Source organism: Amblyomma maculatum, chromosome 9, assembly GCF_055883805.1.
Source record: "Amblyomma maculatum isolate TAMU_Amacu chromosome 9, ASM5588380v1, whole genome shotgun sequence".
Lineage (NCBI taxonomy): Eukaryota > Metazoa > Arthropoda > Arachnida > Ixodida > Ixodidae > Amblyomma > Amblyomma maculatum.
Window position 1 is genome coordinate 66,120,002 of NC_139352.1, and position 24,768 is coordinate 66,144,769.

The 24,768-nt window shown below is 44.3% G+C and overlaps 1 protein-coding gene across 1 annotated transcript; it reads right to left on the bottom strand.

Moving 5' to 3' along the window:
- Positions 1–366: 366 nt before the first annotated feature.
- LOC146179267 (uncharacterized) lies at positions 367–23,517 on the bottom strand. Its single transcript, XM_084578937.1, has 5 exons — positions 23,291–23,517; positions 13,921–14,081; positions 4,677–4,762; positions 2,638–2,718; positions 367–588 (listed from the first exon to the last, which is right to left on the bottom strand). The coding sequence occupies exons 1-5, from the start codon at positions 23,429–23,431 to the stop codon at positions 413–415; spliced, it is 645 nt and encodes a 214-aa protein (XP_084435063.1). The 5' UTR covers positions 23,432–23,517; the 3' UTR covers positions 367–412.
- Positions 23,518–24,768: the final 1,251 nt, after the last annotated feature.

The window sequence follows — 24,768 nt, forward strand, 5'->3', positions numbered from 1 at the left end:
ATAATTTTGCAAACTGAAATGTTTTTCAGTTATAAGCCGAGTTTCTTGCAAAATAATTATGCCTGGATTATGTTTTGGAGAAAGCTAAAGTAAATCTATTGAAACTGACAGAAATGATCAATAGATGCCCCAGAAGAGGCCGTTGCTGTTTGCCCTGCCTGCGTAATCTGTGCTGCCAGAACTTTGGATATGCCCTCTCTGACGGTGGTTATAATCCTGTCAACCATTTTAGCCACAGATACTTCCACAGCAGTCACTGTACAGCCTTAGATATCGAGGAATCTATGTGGCTCCCGAACATGATGAGATTCACAACAGCCAAATTACTAGACTCTACTTTAGGGTAACTTCAGTGTAGATCTCGAGTTGTGCTCCAGACAAGGCTGTCACGAATTTTATTGAGCAAGAGACATTAAGAGCTAAGACCCAGGTTCTCCTTGTAGCTCCTCCGCTGTGGACACTCCTTCCAGTCGTAGACCATGTGGCGCAATCCAGACTCTTTTGTTGCGAGTTCATAAGTAAGGGAGCACAAGTACGGCATCTCTTTTTCCTCTAGCAAGTATTTGAGCTTCACCCATAGCTGTACACCTATAACAACACAAAAAAAATTATATGATCGGACGAAGAATAAACATTTAATAAAACAATAAGAAACCTTCGTTTGTTGCTGATTGTCAACTTTTAGCCACGTGAAAAGGTAATTCCTCCCTCTTAGTATTTTAAGAGCGCTATCTAAAAAAACTCTGCGCCGAAATTGTCCCACATGATTTGTGAAAGTGATAAAGCGACCATCTCAACTTTCTTTGCAAGTGCGCAGTAGCTGTCGTTTGATTGATTGATTGATTGATTGATTGATTGATTGATTGATTGATTGATTGATTGATTGATTGATTGATTGATTGATTGATTGATTGATTGATTGATTGATTGGTTGGTTGGTTGGTTGATTGATTGATTGATTGACTGATTGATTGATTGGTATTTTAAGATGGCTTTTTATGAGAACTTTGCTCCGAAATAGTGACACATGATTGGTGATAGTGATAAAGTGATCTTTTCACCTTTGTCTGCAAGTAAACAGTAGCTCTCGTTTCCCAGATTAATTAATTAATTAATTGATCGATTGACCTTTGAACTTTGACCTTTACGCTCCAAAGTAACACGGTGAGGCGCACTCAATGCAGGGTGTCGCCAAATCGCAGTGAAGCGGCTGCTGTGTACAGACAAATGCAGATTGCGAATTCTGCAACTGGGTGTCAATAAATTCCTTACCATTCCGGCAATGATTCTGTGCCTGAGCACCATTTTTACCTTGTTTTTCCTGTTACACCGTGCCGACACAACTATATATATATATATTCTTCATTCTTCATATATATATTCTTCATATTGGTACCTAGTTTTGTGAAAGAGGCCGTTTTACTAAACCACTGGTATATATATACATATTTTTTTTTTATTCTTCAACACTCTTGTTGCGCCCCCTCTCGATGACTGCGTGTTGCACCGGCACAGGTGAGACTTTGCACGCATTGGTGCGGTGCTTGCGAAGCAGGTAACGAAGCAGTTTCATATCGCTGCCGTCTCACAGTCTGCGCTGGTGTTCCTGGGATTAATGTACGAAGCTATCTCGCTCGTCTCAAAATGCGCCCGTTGCGATGTTTTTGCCTTGCATGCAAATTACTCCTCAATAATTGCTGTTTTGTAGTATTCTTCCCAGTTCGGTAAGTCCATCGTCTTCTCGTTCTACTTGCGGACAGCGCTGTCTTTTTCTTTTTTTTGTCCTTATAGCCTGGTTTTGACACATCGCATTTACCAAAAACAAAACAGACTTGTTCGATGTCAGACACTTTCGTTTCTTTCAAAGCGCTTGGCGGCCCTAAAACTCAGCTCGCGGCATGCAAAAGACTGACGCACCGTGCAACATTGAGGATTCTACCGTCAGTGTCACACTACATTGTTTCCCGCGGGACTTTCTCACATGACTTCCCGTCTGCATGTGGAGTCTGCTTTACGTATGCGCATTGGTCACATATGTGCATATCAGTGCTTGGTTTGTCGTATGCTTTATCATTGTATTTGTTTGGTTGATATAATAAATCAAGAATATATGCGAGCCCTACTTGTTCCACATTACATTATGAATTTTGAAAAAATGTGTAGCAAGCTGAGCCTGTCCCTTTGCAAAAGGCGCTGGTTTGCTCCCTTTCTTTGTTGCCTTCTAATATGTCAGGTTTGATTGTCAACTGCACTCAAGCAGCAAGATGTGGGTGCAGTGCATTTCTTTATGAAATTATCGTTTTATCCAGCCTCTCTCTGAATTTATCGTGAGCGAATGACCAATGAGGTAACAAGCGGTTTTCGACATTTTCCGTTTCAGGCCATGCACACGAGCATTTTACATTTTTTTTGTGTGTGAACAGCTCCGCGGGCCTCAACACGGAAAGATACTGGGCACACATTTAATATCCGTCGCACAAGATATCGATACGAAAGCGTGAAATGGTTCCTTCCGATCCCTTGCCAATGCACCATATCATAAGCTGATCTATGGTAGCTGAATTAAAATAAATTAAATGTCATGATTCCACATACCACGACGATATTCTCTTTTTGAAAGATAACAAAATAACTCACCCAGAGTGACCGAGCTTAGAACGACACAGGATCTATAATCCGCATATAAGATTCTATAGCTTTCTTTTATTAAGTTCTCGCCTGGAAGTTGAAAGGAAACACGGCACACTTGTCAGGCAATTGTACCTGTACTCTCATAAACATTTTCTGCAGACAGCGCGTGCAAAGAATAAAACGCCATAGTGAGCAAAATACGATGATGATTATGATGAGTTTAGATGGCGCAAGGGCCAAAGAGCGCCAAACACAAGTGAGCAAAATATACTTGCGAGTTCGGTGGAGCCACTTAAACACAGTTTATTGTGGAATTTTCCGTTCTACTTATAGACAATTTTGAGGTAAAATAGATTTCTACTCGCAAATGAGTACTCAGAATCGTTCACATGATCACCGCCTGAGAAATCTAATGTGGATTCACTAATGACATATTTAGGTTATAACTATGTGAGCAGTGATTAAGATGTGCTTCTCCGCGAAGGCACACTCATCAAACGGACACTGAAATTGGCACTCTACTTCCATTTGTTGCTTCTCCGTCTGAGTAACTAAATTAAGCCTTATCTTTAGTTATGAAATACAAGGTAGTGGCCGGATTTTCATCACCAATATTCTCCGCGCACTTCCGCGTCCACTCCGCAGAAAGCCCACTCCAGCAGGTAGTATTTACGTACATCTCCTCTTCCGACTCTACGTCATCTTTCTTTTAATGCATAGCAATACTAGCCCCGAATACGTATTTCGCCAACGTCTGTCAGAAGCCGCTCAATCTCTCTCTCTCTCTCTCTCTCTCTCTCTCTCTCTCTCTGCGTGAACTTAGAGAAGCTGGAGGCTTAGCAGTGATGCGTCACGCGCATGAACAGTCTAGCTCGATTTGAAGGTTATCGCACAAACGTCGACCAGCTTAGCGTTTCGGCGCCTAGTAGATAGTTTGGGAACAAATTTCGCATTCTGCTTTCCCTCGTTCGCTGTTCCATGCTAAAACCATCACTCAAGCCCACTATATTATTCTAACACCGTGCTCCAGCCGTAAACCCCCTCTTCTTCTATTTTAAGCTTTCCATTCGTTGCAATAAATAGTGGCGTTGGTTATCTCTTGTCTTCGAAGACGATAACAAGAACTGGTGGAAATACGTAACGGGCAATACGATCACTGTCTGTTCGCTAAAGCAAAAAGAGAAATTAAAAAGCTACTCGTCCAGAAAGAAGTGGCGGCTGCCAAAGGAACAGCAAAGAAAGTGAGGGAAGCTAGCTTGATACCTCTTTTACCACAAGCAGATGATTCTGGACCACGGCGCTGTCCATGTCCGACGATCGCGCGATAACCTTCAAATCGCTCTGACTTACAACAATGTCCAATGATGGACGTGGCTTTCCCAACTGTGACATGCCCCGCTCACTCGCTGGCTCATCTGTGGGCTCCCTGCCTTCTCCTCAGCTAAAACCAACGTTCTTGGATATAGACCTAAGAACGTTGGCTAAAACGCACGAGGCGAGCTTAAACTTTTCAAGTGAAAGCGAAGAGAAAGGGGTGCCGTAGTTAGGGGTCCGGAGTAATTTCGACCGCCGAAAATGTGGGACAGATACTGCGCCTTTCCTTTCCAGTAAACCCATTATTATTATTATTATTATTATTATTATTATTATTATTATTATTATTATTATTATTATTATTATTATTATTATTATTATTATTATTATTATTATTATTATTATTATTATTATTATTATTATTATTATTATTATTATTATTATATTCTCTGTGCAGCACCTTTTTCTTCTGAGATTTCAAAGGCTCTCATCACGCAAATTATACACGGAGAGTCTTAAGATCGAAAGGCGCTTGTAATATAAGCCCAAAATATGTATAACAACATTATAAAAGAAATCCCACAAGCCCGTTAACCTCATCGAAAATTGACCAGCGCATCTGTATTTATATGCCTTCCCTGCGTATTTCGAGAGTAAAATTTAACTCAAATTCAAAATTAAATCTCCTACGGCCGGACATAGCGATTTTGCATGCAAGAAAAAGTACGTACTGCGAACGTATTTAACAACAATTTCATTCTTGTGCCTAAACGCTTGGTCTGTTTTATTTGTATACACGGGCATTGTTCCTGTGAGCCTGAAAGGAAAGAGTTTTTTTTATGACAGTGGCCAACTCGATCGTTATTCTTGCATTGTAGACTGCCGGACTAAAACCAGTTATATAAGCATGGTTTTGACTACCATTTGTTATTACAGAATCGCAGGATATCAAGATGCCAGATACAAGCAAGAAACAAAGGCCTCAATTATATATTTTATACGGATGCCTAGAAACCCCTCGTGGATATTACAGGAAAACGGCGGCCAAATTGATCAGGTGCGCGGAAGGCGGCATCGACTAAAAACAGCAAGTGGTGACCTTAGGACCTTCGCTTCCAATTTGGTCAGTCTGTATTGTCTCTTGGGAAATAACTGCAATTAAGAAAAACGAATCTATGGCTTTGTATTAGTAAACCATCTGTCTCATATTCGGGAAATATCGAGTTGTACTCCCACTGCCGAAGGGGCTCACCAGTTTTGCAATGGGTACAAGATTTCCCCGGGCCCAGCCATGGTGCTTGTAATGGGGCGCCGGCTCAATCACCCTTCCCTCTACTGAAAGTCTCTCCGCGAGAGACTGAAATGTGTTGTGTGCTGCAAATCTCACAGTACATTTTTCAAAGCACTTCACCTAAGAAGAACAGAGCACAATGTCGGAGAAAAAGTTGTGCGTATTGTATCTCCGTAGGGCATCCAGCGGCAAAGGGAATCTAAGTGTGCCACAAATCTAATTAAGATAGTTTAACACCAATATAACAGCTTGTAAAACTATCTAATACTCGTCATGCAGCTTTATAAATACGCATTTCTGAAAACTGCAAAATACAGACAAAGTGAAACACGCGCACGCGCGCGCACTGGGACACACAAATACACTGCCCCTATACGCATGTCTTTTCTCACGTCTGTGTCTGTTGCGCTCTATCATGACGGATCCGGCATTAACTCGCTCAAGCTTCTACATTAGCTATAGCCCGCCTTTCTTGCTGCTTTTTTTTAAAGCAACCCTTCAGGCTGTATAATCAACGTCAGCAGCAGTCGGACTATATATCCACTGCAGAGTGAAGGCCTCTTCCATGCTTTTCCACTTAACCCTGCCCTGTGCTCGCTGCAACCACTGGCAAACTTCTTAACCTCATCCGCCCACCTAACCTTGCGCCGCCTACTGGTACAATTTCCGTCCCTTAGAATTCAATTTGTTACTCATAGCGACCATCGGTTGTCTTCTCTCCGCACTACACGCCCATTTCTTTTTGATTTCCACTAGAATGTCATTAACTCGAGTTATTTCTCTGGCCTAAATTCTGCAGCTTCCTACCTCTTGACGTTACACCTACCATTTTCCGTTCCATAGCTCTCCGCGTCCTTCTCAGCATGAGTAGGACCATGTTCGTTAGCCTCCACGTTTCAGCCCCATAGATGAGTACCGATAAGATGCAACTTTTGTATACTTTCCTCTTGGGCGATGCCGCTAAGCTGTTAGTGATAATCTGCGAGTACTTGCCAGAATTTTCCCACCCCAATCTTATCGTTCTAGGTACTTCCCTTTCACGGTCTGGAACTGTGATACTATCTGTCCTAAGTAAACATACTCGCTTTCCACTTCCAATGCTTCGCTACCTATTGCAAACTCCTGTTCTTTTCGGAGACTGCTGAATGTTGCCTTAGTCTTTTGCATAGTAATTTTAGGTCTATCTTCCTGCTTTTCCTGTATAGGTCATCTATCAATGTTTGCAATGCGTCCCCTGAGTTAAATTATACCAAGCAAAATATTAGCAACGAATCGCAGATTAGTGAAGTATTTTTCACCAACCCTTACCCTTACTGCTCCGATTTCTGGTCCCTGAACATTTCACTTAAGCAAGCTGTGAATAGTACTGGGGAGATCGTGTCTCCTTGCCTAACCCATTCCTTTAAGGAAATTTCACTACTTTCTTTATGGCGAACTATGGTTGCTGTGCAACCACTGCAGATATCTTCCGATGCTTTCACATTTAGCTCACTTACACTCTGATTTCACAAATGTCTACATTGCTGCTGAGGTTACGATTGAGTCGAATGCTCTCTCGTAATCAGTGAGTGTTATGTATAGAGACTTGTTATATTATGGGCATTTTAGAGCATTAGCTCTACTGTTCAAGTTATTCAAGGTCGCGTTTTTCCACATTGCGTGAGCAATGGCGGTCACCATGGCAACGGCGCGAATCCATCGCATGGCAGCATGGCGTACCACGTCAACTTGGTTGTAAGGCGATAGTGAAAAAACATTGGCGCGGCTAGATTTCGAGTCCGCTCCGGAACGAACAGATCAGCTTCCATGGATCAGCTTTCTCGCAAAGTCAGACAGCCGGAAAATCGGGACTTGCCATGGGGACTGCAGTGATCTCTGAGAAGTGAACTTCAACAGTGACAGTGAACCTTTACGTCTTTTGACACGCTGGCTTAGAGCGTTTCGCACTTGACACTTCAAGGTTTTTCTGAGTTTTCGCGTGTGCAGGACACGACTCGTTTTCAGTTTTGAACCCCGTGAAACACGGTAACTCGAACCACCTTTGCAGGCTGAATGTTCGAAACTATTTTGCCCCAGAAGGAGCGCAGCGGGGTTTGCGGAGCCTCTTCCAAGCGCACACCCCTGTGAGAGCCGGGCGCCAGGCCGGGGGACGCTTGTACCCATTTTTATCGGTGGGTGCTATCAGCGGTTTTTTTTCTATTTATTGTCTGCTTTAACATAAATGCATATAGTGCTACGCATAGTGCTCAGAGGCGCGATTCCGTTCTCTCAACGGTTCTCTGAGCAGTATTACCTGGCGACAAATAGCGGAAATATTGTCGCAACGAATAAGAGAGCATTTAAAGCCCGCCATTCCAGTCACTTCTGTTGTGCAATGGATTAATACAGCTTATTTAAGCCCTCAAAAACATCAATTCGAATCCTCTGAGCGGAATTTGAGTCACAACTTTCAAATAAATTACTAACATCTTTCCTGTGATGTTTTCCACTCTAGGGGATGTATGTGCTCCCCTTATATGTTGTTTTTTATTCTTAATAGCCGAAAAACCAGTTGTGAAAAGAGCCAGGAAGTGACGCTATACGGCAACGATTGCTCTATGCAATTACCCGCACCGTAATAAATTCCTGCCTTCAGTGAGTGTATGTTACCTTTAGGTTGCGCTTAGAGACGCTTTTCAGCCACAATCGCCGTTTAACTCTCTGATAAACCAGTGAAAGAATTTGCGGGACCCTACCATTGAGAAAATGGAATTACGCCGCGCCGATATCTAAGTTAACTTATTCAACCTAGCAGAGATGGCGCGATGAACGCAACCGATGTATAAAGCTCTCTAGTGCAATTGATTTGAATCCAGAAAGTCCATTTTACTAATAGTGCATTTCAATTTGTGTATTGCGCTGTATGCTCGAACAAAGTGTCAGGCTTTATTGACTTGCTTTTTGATTTTTTTTATTTTAGTGACATACCTGGCACTTCCGTTGCTGGAGGTTTCGGGGAACGGCAGTACGCGGTTTGACTAACTAGTCAGCCTTTTACTATTTTATCTCTTGCCACTCTTCAATGTGCGCGTGCAATAGTGGAAGGGTGCTGCATGATTTCGACCACCTGGGGATCTTTAACGTGCACTGATATCGCACAGCGATTGAGCCCCTGAGGTCTGAGGCTAGGCACCTGAGGCTAGGTCTGAGCAGCGAAACGAGTCAGGGAAAAGGAAAGACTGGAGGGAGCCAGTGGAAATCCCTTATATTCGTAACGTTTGCCATCACCACCCCAGTGAAAGAACCCTATGAGTCACAATAACCTCATACAGATCTCTCACACTAAGCTCATACTAAACTCGTACAAATCTCTTATCATCTCATACAAATATCCTTCAATGTATGAGAAAAATGAGATTGTATGACATCTGTATGAGTTCAGTATGAGAAATCTGTATGAGGTTATTCTGACGCATACGGTTTTTTCACTAGGGCAAAAAAGGATGTTTTGGAAAAGTGACGTGAATGCGATGTTCACTGCCTCTAAAAAAACTGAAAAGTCTTTGGAGACACGTGAATATTAACCCAACGAGAAAGAGACAGGGAACCAAGATAAAGCTTTTGTGAAATGTGCCGAAAGCCTGTATATTCGTTGCAAGCGACATGTGAAAAACAGTACATAACATAGGGCAGACTAGCAGACGCATGAACGAAAGCCTATTAAGAAAATAGAATTAATTTTGGGCAAGCATGCAGAAATCTAGGGATTCATTAGAGATATTGCCCTTCAAAACCATATGCGCCTGAACTCAGAAGATGCAAAGCGCTTGTTGAACACCAAGAGAAGATAGCACGCCAAATAATCGAGAGCTTCAATAGAGAGACTACTCGGACATTCTCACCACAGTTAACAAGTAGATAATGTGGCATGGTAAGCATTGATTCACATCTATTGATTACAAACCTTCTGTCGTTCTATTTTGCATGAGTGATATGGATGAGCACTTGTGTTGCTGGTTATATAGCGATATGGGTGGGAGTGTAGGTGCGCAGATGGTATAAGCCGCGTTTCTTCCAAATAAACTGAGTTGTAAGTCAGCACTTGTCTCTTGTTCTAGCCCACAGCTCTAAGCTGTTCTGTCACAAACAAATAACCAACATGCCCAAGCTGCTGGGTTGGCTATTTAAGACTTGCATTTGTCATTGAATGCGTCCTACTTTTATGCGGTAACTATTAAAGTTGTTATTGCCGATTTTCCTAGAACTAGAACATCTGGCGTAATAGTATGCTTCGTGACAGTGACCGAACGAGATTCCGGGCAGTGCTATCTGTGCTGGGACTGCTGTCGGAGTCAAGCCATGAAAACCGTAATTGAAGCCCTTTGTCGGTTGTTCTGCTCGCCAATACACGTGTTATTTAGCCCAGAGTAAACGGAGCTTATAACATTGACGAAAACTCTATCGAGTTTTTATTCTTGTCAAAGCCGATTAAATTGAACCTTTTACTGCTATTAACTTTTGTTCAACAGCAAGAGAAGCATTCATTGCCGATTAATTTTCCGTCGTTGAATTCAAAGTCATGACATGAACGATGGCGTCCAGAGTGTACGAAGTTCGTGATTACTTACTAGATGTGAACTACCCTGCAGCCTAGCCTGCAGAGACTTGCATTGAAGTAACATAGCATTGACGTAACCGCTTTCTTGCTTGTGGAAATGGTCGCTAGCTGCGAAACCTCTCTTTCAATTTCGAGCCCTTTTTTTTAGCTCAATTATCTGCAGTGCACCTTAAAGAGAACTATAGGTAACGAATAAACTTCGAAAGGTAAAAATGTGCTGACCTCTAAAGCATATCCTTCTGAGTTCTTAATCCGAAGAGAAGGTAAAACTTATGGTAGTTTCCACAGCGTAACCATATGAAGCCCTTCCTTTAGGATAAACAGCTTCGTTTCGCGACAAAAGAAAATTGTGATTTTCTTAAGTTCTGGCTTTAAGGGCATAAAAGGAGTAAATCTTCGTCTTAAATCGCGATACATCAGGTATTCTAGTATATTATCATCTCTTCTAAAAAAAAAGCTAAACGAAGCTATTATGAAAACCTATTATCTAAGCAATCTAATAATTCTAAACGAAAATGGCAGCTCCATAATGAATCTTTGAACATTGGCAAGTCACCCAATGTAGTTAAATCTATTTACCACGATTGTGTTCTTTTAACTAATCCTGAAATAATAGCGAACACATTTTGCAATTATTTTTTCAACTCATCTAATTATCCTTTCTCTTTGTCGTGCACACCTTCTCTTGAGCGCTGCCCGCATTCCTTCTTTCTTACCCCACTTGCCCAGAAGAAATTATACCCGTAATTAATAACTTAAAGATTACCGGTCCCGGCGTTGATATCATTCATGGAAAGCCCGTGAACATTATCCGATCAATGATCGCACCAGTTCTAAGCCACATCTTCAATCTTGTTTTTATATGTGGGAGTTATCCTGAGCAGCTCAATATAGCGAAAATAATAACAGTGTTCAAAAAAGGCGATCCCGCTCTGCCAAATAATTGTCGACCGATTGCCATTCTTCCTTTTTCTTTTACAAAATTTTAGAAAAATTAATTGAAATAAGGCTGTCCGGATATATTGAAAAATACAACATATTGACAGATGCTCAGCACGGTTTTCGGCGCGGTCTATCTACAGATATTGTTATAGCTTCTCTCATAGATTACATCAGCAGATTACATCGACAAAGGAAAGTTCTCAGGCGCAGTTTTCATTTATTTTAGAGACGCATTTGATTGCATCGATCACTCCATCTTGTTTCAGGAACTTGAGTCGCACGGCATATGAGGACCTCCACTAATGCTTTTGAAGAGCTTTCTTCGTGACCCAGAGCACATAGTTGTATTAATAACCATGCATCTAACAAAGCTCTCAATAACAAAGGGTTTCCACAGGGTCCTATTCTAGGCCCTGTATTGTTTCTACTCTATTTTAACGATTTGCCATCCTATTCTAGGCATTGTAATAATATTTTATACGCAGATGACTTTACCATGATAACATCGCACCATGAAATTTACCAGCTCATATCTAACCTTCAAAATGGCATTAATTCTCTTGAGCATTGGTGCCACATTAACCGCCCGGCTGTGAATGTTACTACGAGATGCTTTCAAATTTTCCATCCCCCTCAGAAGCCATTGCCCGTCTCAAGACTACTATACTTCAATTCCACTGCCATCGCATCGCAAGACCGAATTTCGTTTATAGGTGTTGTTATTGACCCTCGCCTAAAATTCCATTATCATTAGCGGAAACTTGCAAGAAAATTTCATATGGGTTACGCGCACTAATCAGAGTCCGATCCTATTTCCCAATCCACACGTTACTATCACTTTACTACGCTTTCGTCCACTGTCACTTAAACTACGGCATTTCATCCTGGGGTAACGCCTAATATGTTCTTCTTTGGCCATTAAGAAAACTGCAAAAACAAGCCATACGCATCATATTTCCTTCCCTCGAATGTCATCGTCGAACATTTTATTCATGAATTTAAATGTTGTACCCCTCCCGGCTCTTTATCTTTATAATATAGGTATTCTATTCCATAAGATTCTTCACCATCAGCTCCTACTAAGCATTTTTTCACCCAGCACGATCAAAAACAGCGTTACACGATTCGCTCTACGTAATAACTTTCTACTACCTAAGGTCAGCATTAACTACCGGAAACAATGCCTTCAATTTTCGTCCATATCTTTCTTCCATATCTTTTGGAATTCTTTGCATTTCGACATTAAGCAAACTAATACACTTTCTTTGTTCTAGTTCAAAATTAAAAAATTTTCTTCTTAATTTGTGATTTCTGTGTTATCTTTTGTGTCCCGGGATTCGGAAGTGTTTTTGTACCTTTTTCTGTATTCTATTTTTGTATATAAATCAGTCGGCAATGCACTTTTTACTATGTATTTCGTTATTTATTTTCATTGTTGCTTCATAACATAATTTTCCTTACAATAATATTATTCTTTAAGCTGTCTTCGAAATGTATTACCATGGAAGGTCCCACCTGCGATCTTGCACCATGGGACCTCTCGCTGTATATTCCTGTTTGTTGTTTTCTGATTTGAAAATAAACTTTCAACTTCAAACTTCAAATGTGTCCCACCTGCGGCTTCCCTTGCAGTTCCTCGTTTGCGTACATGTAATATCTGCTAGCTTAATGACCCCATCCCTTAATTTGTGTAAATCATATCTCACCAGTTTTTATTACCATACAGTCCAAAGCTATCACGGTATCCAGCTACGAGCCGTAAACGACCACCCGACAAAATTTAAAGCCCTGCTGTAACCAAACCGTATACCAGTGTGTCTGCGTGGCCTAGGAGCAAACGTGCCTGTCTCGGCAACAAGAGCCTTGGAACGTCGATTCCATCTCATCCTCCTGCCTCATATGAGAAAACAAAGTTAACAGCTCCTCCCAAGTTTCTGACAGCATGCGGCCTCGTGACGTCACATAACCCGCCGACCAATGGGTTTTCAGCCACATCAGCTGCCAACTACCACCTGCCGGAGCCATGCCCATAGTTTTCGGCTCACAAACTCGACGCCAACAACGCCGGATGTTCTGCAGAACGGGGCCTTTGATGCTATCACTTAAACTGCCATGTTGGCTGATGGAAATTCAATATACGTCAGCAAGTCAGAGGGGTCACATGGCTCCGGTATGTCCGGCTCCCAGATAATGTCAGCCGGAGTGTGGACGAAATTGTTTGGTGGTCACGGAGGCACAGAAGACGCTCCGGAGAGAGAGAGAGAGAGAAGGCAGAGAGGTTAACCAGGAAAGCTTCCGGTTTGCTACCCTGGACTGGGGAAGGGGAATGAGGAGTTTAAAGGAGAAAGAAGAGAATGATAGGAAAGGTAAGGCGGCGAGGAGCACAGTCACAGTTTCTCAATCAAGTTTGTGTCTCTCATAGAACACATAAGTGCTTTGAAGGCTTTGCCGTTAGACGCCTTCTGTGGCCGAGGATTTTCTCCTCTGTTCGCTCCTAAAGCAGGAGTTACTCTCGTATAAATGGAAGAGCAATGTTGTACAGCCGATGCTGTCCTAATTTTTTTTTTCGGGCAAAGCCGAGAACACGGGAGGCTGATGTCGCCCCATGTTGGTAATCGTGTGGCTCCGTACGTCAAAGTTAACGAAATTTGCAGGTACATGAATTGTAAAGAGGACTACTAAACGTTTTCACTGTAAGCAAGCGACTCTTTTCTATCCGACAGGTTGGAATTTCATGCTAATAACGATCTTTATTTAGGAGTGCGGCGTTTTGATATGCGACTGCTGCCATCAAAGTCATTCGTTGCTTATAGGTTGATTGTGTTTGCGTACATCTATGAGCAGAGCTATGTGCCATTCTTACAACACAAATAGACGTCCCCAAGATATCAGACTGGTAAACATATTCCCGGATCCGGTCCGCAAAATATCACACTAGTTATTTAACAATAATTCAGTCACAAACATTATATTCCTAGGTCCAGCTGTGTAGTTTCACAACTCATGCTTTGATTATGACAAAGTTCAAATCCTCATTCTGCGTCGCTCACAGAACTTTGCAAGTAAAGGAACAGTTACCTGTAGCAATCTTAGTTAATTGATTTGTTTTTATTTTGGCTGAAGTAGGGTAGCCGGAAATACTCACAGGTGCGTTTTATTGGGAGAGAATTGGTATAGGTATTTAGCGTGCTCTCCAGGGATCTCAATGAGCGACACTCGTGCGCAAAGACACGGCATTCTGGTAATGAATGTCGCGGGCTTCGAGTGGTACACCAAGCAATAGAAGCCCCTTGTATGGTTCATCAGCTGCAAACAAGAAATGCGACAACAAGGCATACCTTATTTTGCGTCACATACATATATGACGGCCAGTCACAATACCATTATCGATATGGCGCCGGAAGATGAGCCCCCCAGGTTGGAAGGCGTCCCACATGTTACTGGGGATGAACAAAGGGCGATTCCTAGTAGCTCCAGGACGAATGAAGCGGCTGGGCTAAAGCCAAAAGGACGCTCAGTTGTGGATGTGTCGGGAAGCGACCGGAAAGTCCGATGTTGCAAGGAGATATATCACATAGCAACATGGAATGTAAGATCTATGACGCAAGGTAAACTGGATATCGTCAAGCGAGAAATGGACAGATTGAGCATTGATATCTTGGGTATCAGCGAGCTCAAGTGGACCGGAATGGGAGAATTTAACTCCGGCGACCATTATGTCTTTTATTGTGGGCACGAATCCAAGAGAAAGAATGGGGTCGCTCTCATAGTAAACAGAAGAATGGACAAAGCAGTGCTAGGGTACAACCCCAAAAACGACCGAATGATTTCACTTCGGATCCAAGGTCACCCTTTCAACATAACAGTTATCCAAGTCTATGCACCGACCACTGCTGCTGAAGAAGGTGACGTTGAGAGATTTTATGCGGACCTACAATGCCTTTTAGACCGCACCCCATCATCAGACGTCGTTTTTCTCATAGGAGACTGGAATGCTAAGGTCGGGAGTGAAGAAATATCCGGAATTACAGGCAAGTTCGGTCTTGGTGAGCCAAATGAAGCTGGGCAGAGGCTAGTAGAGTTCTGTCAAGAAAACAACCTGACCATAGCGAATACTCATTTTCAACAGCACAAGAGGCGCCTGTACACATGGATTTCACCGGACGGTCTGTACAGGAATCAGATCGATTATATTATTTGCCGGCAGAGATGGAGAAGCGCTATACAAGCAGTAAAAACAAGGCCTGGGGCCGATTGTGGCACCGATCATCAGCTTCTTGTTGCCAAAATTAAGCTTCGATTGAGGAAAACGCAGAAAACTAGAAGGCCTCTCAGGTATGATCTGGATCAGATTCCATTAGAATATGCTGTGGAAGTGAGGAATCGATTTCAAGAATTAGATCTAGAAGACAAAGAGCCCGAAGAGATGTGGACTGATGTTCGTGATATAATACAAGAAGTTGCTACTAAGGTAGTTCCAAAGCAAAAGAAATGCAAAAAAGCAAACTGGTTATCTGAAGAGGCTTTACAAATAGCTCAGGAAAGGAGGATGGCAAAAGGTATGGGGGAAAGAGAAAGATACAAGGTTCTCAATGCGGATTTTCAGAAAATAGCAAGGAGAGATAAGAATGCCTTCCTGAACATACAGTGTCAAGCAGTTGAGGACAACAGCCAATTAAGGAACACAAGAGCTCTGTATAAGACAATCAAAGATATCAAAGGAAGCTTCTGTGCTAAGCTGGGCGTGATAAAGGACAAACAAGGCAAGGACCTCACTGAAGCCTCAGAGATAAAGAAGAGGTGGCAGGAATACACAGAAGAACTGTACAAGAGGGACCCGGATGTGCAAACCCAACATAGGACGGTTGTGATTACTGATCTCGAGCCGGGCATCCTGAAGAGTGAAGTTGAATGGGCCTTAGCCAGCCTTGCTAAGAACAAAGCTAGCGGAATTGATGGTATTCCAGCTGAGTTGCTTCAAAACCTCAACCACGATGCTGTTAACACACTGCATACATTATGTCAAAAGATTTGGACAACCCTGCAGTGGCCACAGGATTGGAGGAGGTCAGTTTACATCCCCATTCCAAAGAAAGGCAGTGCCAAAGATTGTTCCAACTACCGCACGATCGCGCTTATTTCGCATGCTAGCAAGGTGATGTTAAAAATCCTGCAAGGTAGGCTGCAGCAGTATGTGGATCGGGAGCTTCCGGACGTGCAAGCTGGGTTTCGCAAGGGCAGAGGAACTAGAGACCAAATTGCCAACCTTCGCTGGATCATGGAAAAAGCAAGAGAGTTCCAGAAACCCATTTACTTCTGCTTTATTGATTATGCGAAAGCGTTTGACTGCGTAGATCACAGCAGATTGTGGCAAGCTCTCCAAGAGATGGGAGTTCCAATTCACCTCATCTGTCTCCTCAGGAACCTTTATGAAGGGCAAGAGGCCACAGTCAGAACTGGGCATGGTCTTACTGATTGGTTTCCGATTGAGAAAGGGGTGAGGCAAGGCTGCATACTGTCGCCCTGCCTATTTAACCTATATGCAGAGTGCATCATGAGAAAGGCCGGTCTGGACGAGTCTTCAGCTGGAGTGAAGATTGCTGGAAAACGTATCAACAACCTTAGATATGCGGATGATACCACTCTAATGGCAGAAAGTGAAGTGGAACTCAAGAGACTTCTGATGCGCGTACAAGAAGAGAGTGAGAAGTTTGGGCTTAAACTGAACATTAAAAAGACGAAGATCATGGCGTCTTGCCCTATCAAGTCCTGGAGCATCAATGGACAAGAAGTGGAAGCTGTGACAGATTTTCTGTTCTTGGGCGCCAAGATTACCTCGGAAGGAGACTGCAGCCATGAAATTAGGAGACGCCTGCTTCTGGGAAAGAGAGCAATGGTTAGCCTTGACCGCCTAGTAAAGAGCAGAGACATTAGTCTGCCAACCAAGATCCGTATAACCCGTGCTATGGTCTTTCCAGTTGTGATGTATGGATGCGAGAGTTGGACTGTGAAAAAGGCTGACCGCCGAAGAATTGACGCGTTTGAATTGTGGTGCTGGCGAAGACTCTTAAGAGTTCCTTGGACTGCCAGAAGATCAAATCAGTCGATATTGTCGACCATAAACCCTGACTGCTCATTGGAGGGTCAAATTCTAAAGATAAAGCTCAGCTACTTTGGTCATCTGATGAGAAGAGAGGAGTCGCTGGAGAAAGATTTGATGTTGGGAAAGGTTGAGGGTCGCCGGAGAAGGGGTAGGCAGCGAACGCGATGGTTAGATGGCATTCTCGAGGCATTGCAGATGAAGCTGTGTGATGTTAAGAAGATAGTGAGAGACCGGAAAGCGTGGCGTGACATGGTCCATAGGGTCACGAAGAGTCGGACACGACTGAACGCCTGAACTGAACATATATGACACCATGCAATGCAATCTTAGACGGCGGTAACACTTCTTTAATACCGTGACATGTAATCTTATACGGCGGTAACACTTCTTTAATTCCAGGCGCAATAAAGAGAAAGAAAGAGAAATAACGTCTACATTGTAACACAAGTCGATCCAGTAAAGGACACACGCATGACTGACATTCGCTGATGTGCAGCGGTGGCCTATTAGTGAGGCAATGGTCACGCAAGGAAAAGGCCCATCGTATGTATATGTAGTCCGCCTAGTGAAGGGTCCGCCTAGTAAAGAGCAGAGAGATCAGACTGCCAACCAAGATCCCTCGTGCTATGGTCTTTCCAGTTGTGATGTATGGATGCGAGAGTTGGACTGTGAAAAAGGCTGACCGCCGAAGAATTGACGCGTTTGAATTGTGGTGCTGGCGAACTCTTGAGAGTTCCTTGGACTGCCAGAAGATCAAATCAGTCGATATTGTCGACCATAAACCCTGACTGCTCATTGAAGGGTCAAATTCTAAAGTTAAAGCTCAGCTACTTTGGTCATCTGATGAGAAGAGAGGAGTCGCTGGAGAAAGCTTCGATGTTGGGAAAGGTTGAGGGTTACCGGAGAAGGGGGAAACAGCGAACGCGATGGTTAGATGGCATCCTCGAGGCGCTGCAGATGAAGTTATGTGATGTTAGGAGGATAGTGAGAGACCGGAAAGCGTGGCGTAATATGGTCCATTACGAAGAGTCGGACACGACTGAACGACTGAACTGAACTGATGTATATGTAGCCGAAAAAGAAAAGGGAGATATTTCATTGCTAAAGACCTAACTCTAGGGAGTGTAGTTACCGCTCTGATACAATTGTAAGGGATTAATGCCCAATGAGACGAGAAAAAGAACAACTTTGCCACGGAAAGAAAAGAATGCGTCACATATTTAAAGCAACTCTAAGGGGAATGAACAGTCGCTGACCTCCGAGCTGGCTTTTGGAACTAGCGCGCCAACAATACAAACATAAATCAGCCCTTCCCCCCCCCCCCTTGTGACAGTTACTGCAAAAATGTATGCATCTGCTCTTAGGTAAAATATTTTCAAACTCATTGCTGCTTTTCAGATTATAAACCAGAACGAATATGACTAAATGTCATTTGTTCCAGTCGCCAGACTTGTAAAATAGGGCGTATAAACACCTCGAAATTTTAGACAACCGCCGGGGCGCAGTCGTCCACCCCTTGAGAGCTGACATATTTATCATCTAAATTTGAAACATCTAATGTATATGACTGCTAACTCTGCACCTTCGGTAGTGGACGGGTCTTAACTTACAAAAACCGTGCAATAAGACAGCGCTACGCTAGTAGCAATTTCCATTATGTCGGGCTACTAGTGAAGGCCTTTTAGGCTTCCAGCCATGCTGAGCGCACCTAATTCAAGAAGGCAAGGCCGGTATAGCGCTCAAGTTGAGTGGTTAGAAAAAAGCTGCATATATATAGTGCTATGTTCGCTTTCTACGTCAGTAAGCTACGCAATGACGTCACAATTACTTAATATTATTGCCAGCTCCCGACATCAGGGTCATATGCGGTATCGACTACTCCTTTTTTTAAAGATAGCATTTTCGTAAACTTTAGGTTTATTATATGTTTTATACCTCCGCTGAGTTCAATACTTGCTTGTATTTATCCTTATGTACAGAGGAAGCGTACAACAGGCTTCGCATAGCATGCGATTTGATGGTCTCTGCCCGTTTAAGGACCCACAACAATCTGGTTTTATGTGGGTGTATCGAAAAAGATGCCATAAAGTTCGAGAGTTTGGACCCCCTACACGTATGAACTTGTAAGCTTGTTCGCGCAGCGGCCCCCATTCCCGCACTTCGTCTAAAGTCCCTCAAACTTCCTGTGGTGTTCGCGACTCGTTTCCCCGTACCGCTCGTCAAACTTCCCACTTTGATACGGCTCAGCCGACTTCACAGATAGAGGCTGCTTCTTCGCATGTGCAGATCTTCCTGATGCACCACGTGACTTTACTTCCTACACCTCTGGTACCGGCGCCTTCACTACCGACGGGTGTTACGTGATTTCGGTGGTTCTGCACGTCATGCTAGCTCTTAATTTACCATTGCATGCGCTAAAGAACCGTTATCAAACCACCGGAGACACAATTACAATTACATATGTGAGAGATTGGCGGAGGCGGCGATGGTACCGAGACGCAATGTACCAGCCGACGCCTTGATCTTTAGCTGGAGTAGAAATTCGCAGGGTACTGCGAGCCGAATATTCGGCATGCTGTTTTTCTTGGACATAATGCTACACTTTTACATCAACAGCTCTGCATTGAAACATGAAAGACCATGTTGTTTCTTATCTTACAATTAAAAAATCACACCCGCCAGTAAGCATCACTTGGTGATGCGCGTGTAACGTGGTCTTCTTTCGAACGCATTGTGTGGTATTATGCGAAGCATATTAATGTAGGTTTCGGGCCTTCGCGCGACACCCGGCGGTGGCCACCATTGACCCTGAAGTGGGGTCACGCGACATGACGTCACGTGATGACGTCACACCGGCTGCAGATGGGGCCTCATATCACGCCGTCGGTCGCCTCCCGGCGGTGGCCACCATTGACCTTGAAGTGAGATCCCATGATGTGACGTCACGTGATGACATCACATCGGCTGCAGATGGGGCCTCATATCGCGCCGTCGGACGTCGCCCGGTGGAGGCCTCCACGCTTCGGTTCGCGCCGTCGCGCGCGACGCGGCGGCGGCGCCACCATCGCTGCATCACGTGATATGTGACGTCACGCCAGGTATGAAGCGGTGGTGGTGAACTCTTTTATTGCGCCCAAAAACAGGGGACCAGTCAAAGGGCCGGTTGCGCTGACTTAGAGGAGGTCGGCGGGGATCCTTTGGGATGCCGCGGCCTCCACCGCACGTTGGATAAGCCAGCGTTGGTCTGCTGGCTCGGAAGTACACAGGAGAGACTCCCACGTCTCTGGGGTGTTTGTGTTGTCTGTGTTGTAATGTGTACAAGTCCACACCATGTGTATGAGTGTGGCCGGAGTTGAGCAGTGTTTACACATGGGGGCTATCTGATCCGGAAAGAGTCTGCTGTATAAGAGGGGGTGTGGAAAGCTGCCAGTTTGTAATTTGCGCCATTGGACGGCCTCGCGTCTTGTTAGATCGCGGTGTGCGGGAGGATATGTGCACCTTTGGAGTCGGTAGTGCTGGAGTATGTCCGTGTAAGTGGAGAGTAGAGAAGCGCTTGATATATAAGTGTCAGCGGAAGCAGGGTGGCTGATCATACTCTCGGCTCGGCAGCTGAGATCTCGAGCGAGAGTGTTTGCCTGGGCGTTTCCGCTGAGCGACTCGTGGGCTGTAGCCCAAAGAAGTAAGCGAGATGTGGAAGAGGGTGCTGTAGAACGTAGAATGTGTAACGCCTGGCAAGAGATACGGCCAGCATCGTAATTGCGAATAGCCTGTTGAGAGTCACTGATGACGGCTTTGGTATTAGGGTCGGCTAGCGCTAGCGCAATGGCAACCTCCTCAGCTGCGGTGACTGTTTCTGCATTGCGAATGCTGCAGGCTGTGTACCAGCTGCGGTGAGGGGCGAGAGCTACCGCCACCATCGCTGGCCTCGATGGATGGTAAGAGGCATCCGTATACGTGACGTCCGGACGTCCACTGAAGCGTTTCTCGAATTGACGAGCCCGATCGGCCCGTCTCTCGGCGTGGTGTTCCGGGGGCATCCGTTTGGGAATGGGAGGAATGCGGAGATTTAGGCGATATTCCGGTGAAAGTTCAGCGTAACTTGGGGCCGATCTCGGCGGGGAGATCCCAACTTGCTGCAGTACTGCTCGGCCAGCGTGTGTGAGTGAGAGCCGCTCATACTGGGCGGTGAGGGTTGCCTCGATCAGTTCGCTCACGGTATTGGAGATTCCGAGAGCCATGAGCGGCGCGCGCCCGCCGTCGCGTCAGTCTCTGTGCCCGCGCCAGCGTCTTTGCGCCGGGCGTGTATGCGGTCAAGATTCCTACGACGATTAACCTAAAACCACGTCTCCGTTACTTAGCCCCATCCACACTGAGGCAGCTGCTTAACATGCTTCGCATCCACTGGGCTTAACCTTGATAAGCCTCCAATATTTTTTTTAAACTACAAGCATGCTTCCCTTAAACACACTACATGTCGGAGTATGTTAAGGCAGTATATTAATAAGAGAGTTACGGGTTAAAACTTCCTGTGAACAGTGACCCAGGAAAAAAAAAGGCCACTGTGGAAGCGGCCTCAAGAAAAAACTTGCCCTAAGAATGAACCATTCTGGAGCTCCCCTGGTGAAAGATTGCATCTTTTGTTAGATTTATTTGGTTTTAAGGATATATGCAACCGTTGTTTGGGATGCTGGCCCTCTGGGTACCTGATAGACTTTGAAATATTCATGACGGAAAAGCATGATGAAAACGCCCGCCAACACATGCCGCCCGGCTAGTCTAATACAATGCATGGTCCCCAGTTCTCTATACAGAAAAAATTGCTAGTAAAGGTGTTTATTCGAAGCGCTGGCGTTGAATAAACACCCGTGGTTTTTATTCAGATAGGTGTGCTGTTCTTCCGCGATTCAGCATTGCTGCCGTCAAGAAACCTTGCAGAAAACGACTCACTGCTTTCGAAAGCATTCGAATATATTGTTAAGGTTTATTTACAACATTTGCCAACATTACAACATTACATTTGCCAGCATTACAGTGGCATCCCAGCGATTGTGCTTGCTCACCCGCTGGTAATTGGTGAGCCAGTCGTCCACGTCTTCGCCAGCCTTGCCAGAAAAGCTCCGCGGCTCACGGTAATGCTGCCATGCGGGTGCCGCTGGACCTGGCTGCCGTGCATCGCCGTCTTGGATCATTGTGGGTGTCAAAGGGGGGAGCCCAGCGAGTCGTCGGCTCGAACGAGGTAGAGAGGAATCCGTGGTGATCTTTCCAGCACCTCCACCACACTGTTAAGGTTTATTTACAAAGTGGTTCTGCCCCTTAGCCTGATGTAGTAACCAAGATATAGTGAGCTTCCTCTTCTTCCACTTCTATTCCGGAGAGCCTCTTTTTGCACTTCCTTGTTCTCTTCTGTTCGCATGCCTGACAATATTGCTTATAAATACCTGATATACATGACAATGTAAACTTCAGTCTGTCGTGTTCACTTCTATGAAAATAGCGCCAGCGAGACGTCGATTAGAAGAATATCAAGCGACCAGAAGAAACTGAAATTGTGAGATAAGAACGCTGTGACCTCCTTTCGCACTAGAGCGGCAGGTTATCAGGAAACTTTACCACAATGGCTGTCACAAAGGCTAGATATAGCGATGTGGAGAAGATATTCATGGAAGTGCGGCCGCCACTTGGTCGGCGTAAGTATGGGGGGGATCAAATGAAAGAGACGCCTTCCGTGAACAGAGAAGACATCTGCCGGCGGCGTCCTGGAAATATGCGCCCCATGTTTAAAGTGTCTTTGTCAGCTTACAAAAACGCCGCAAGTGGCGTGACAATCGCTTACCAATTTTGAATCAATCGGAGTTCTGGATATAGATATATGGTTACTGAGAGCTTCTCAACTGTTATTGTGACAACGCCCGCGGCCAAATTCAACGCATTCATGGTACCACGTAAGGCTGACAGCGTGTTTTAAATCTTTAAAAAAAAAGCAATTGCTTCCCGTTCAGTACTCAGTCCGTAAGACACTTGGTCATTGGCGAGTTATTGGCGAGACTGTTAATCAACAGTACACAACAATCAACAATTGGCACTTTTAAATGACAATACTTAACAATCAAAAATCCAAGAGAGCAATACTACAGTTTGCTCAAAGCAAGTGCAGGGCACAAGATTTGAACTTTTACGAAAACATATAAGCCTGCGAAAACTATAAATATTAATCAACACAGTTGGAGCTTAAACTCCTGTGGGACTAATAATACCCACCGCAAATGAAATTCGTATATGAAATGCCGATCATGATAGTGGACATGCGCCACAGTATCGAACGACACATATCGACTGGTAAAGCAGATTATGCTGGACTGCACTGAAGCTAGAAAGAGACGGGAAATGCTGGAAAGGGATTAGGTCATTGTACCTTCCCAGCATCCGGTCCGTGTAGAAAATGGCTCACGATACTTGCTCCTCCTCCTGCATCGCAGGTATCCGTACTGATGACGGGAACAGCTCGGAAGAATATGACCACAGCGAAGCCGAACGCACACGTCGTAGTAGTCATGTCGCGAACTGACTTCTGTATCCAGCTCTCCAAACAAGGGCATGCGCGACCTATCTTCTCTCAGAAACCGCACATACGCTTTGCCGTGCATGCAGGCTCTATAAAGGCCTTGCAGTGACATTTTTTCTCCGAAATGCGATCCATGTGTTGCAAACGACCGAGGAAATCTCTTTCTAGACCTGACGCTAATAATCGTCGAATGCACACACCTGTTGTTATAAAATGTCGGCTGTAGAAGGTATGCAGTAGCCCCTTTAATAATTATAGGTGTTTTAGCATTGCCTGAACCGCATCGTACGATCGAAAGCCCTATTAGGCATGGTTTTGTATGGCTTAGTAAGGTTGTACGCAGTTTGACGGTTTGAAACAGGGGGACACCAAAGCTTCGCCTTAAGACACGGTAGCACCTTTAATACAGCCTTTTCATTCCGCGATTTCTTACATTTTTCGTTTATGTTTGTTTGTTTGTTTGTTTGTTTGTTTGTTTGTTTGTTTGTTTGTTTGTTTGTTTGTTTGTTTGTTTGTTTGTTTGTTTGTTGGCCTGGTTGGTAAAGGAAGGCGCAGTATCTGTCTTCACTCAAGGTTATTCGGACACAACAAGGCGAAATCTAAACTCAAAGTTGCCTCTCGAGTAGTAGAGCTCGCATTCTAAAACGAAATGTCAGTAACCAGTTCATAACAGTAAGATGTTATGCGACTATCTCGTTAGATCCTAAGCATACGGGGGCATGCATAGTACCGCTCCGGAGGAAGAAAAATACGCCTTTTATTTACCTCCAAGAATATATAGGCAGAGGGTGATTGTCTACTCATTGCGAGATTTGCGTCGAATACCGCGTACTGCTGGCTATGAATGCTACTGGATACAGGGTGCGCCAAAGATTTGAAATAAGCCTCGATCCCGGAGAAAACCTCTCGCCCTACTTTAAGCACGTGCAGCTCTTGTAGGCGGTCAACTGCTGGGGTCAAGAACAGACGACCGTACATTGTCTTGACGATGCATGTTTATATATGGGGACATGTATGCAAGTGGATAACGCACATATGCTCTATACTCAAACAGTATTCCGCGCTGTCTTCAACAGTGTTAGCCTAGCCTTGCATTTGTCATTGTTGTTCGCGATATGCGACCTTGTTTTGTTGAGGTAAAGATGGCGTTAGCCTTTCGATTAATGCAGCCTGCAGTTGGTTTGCCGCAGGGATAAATTAATAATATGAGAATGGCACAGTTCTAACACCAAGCCAAGCACACAGGCACCTGCAAGAGACGAATAGCACCCAGTGCCATCATTTGAAGTCTACAGTTCGATACAAGTAAAAAATGAAGCGACAAATGT

Bases quoted from the DNA above. Each gene is read 5' to 3' on its own strand.
- LOC146179267 (XM_084578937.1), bottom strand. From the start codon at position 23,431: ATGACTACTACGACGTGTGCGTTCGGCTTCGCTGTGGTCATATTCTTC. The intron at 4,763-13,920 runs GTGAGTATTTCC...CTTTCCTTTCAG, and splicing joins TCTCCCAATAAAACGCACCT to GCTCACAGGAACAATGCCCG. The intron at 589-2,637 runs GTGAGTTATTTT...GTGTTGTTATAG, and splicing joins TCTAAGCTCGGTCACTCTGG to GTGTACAGCTATGGGTGAAG.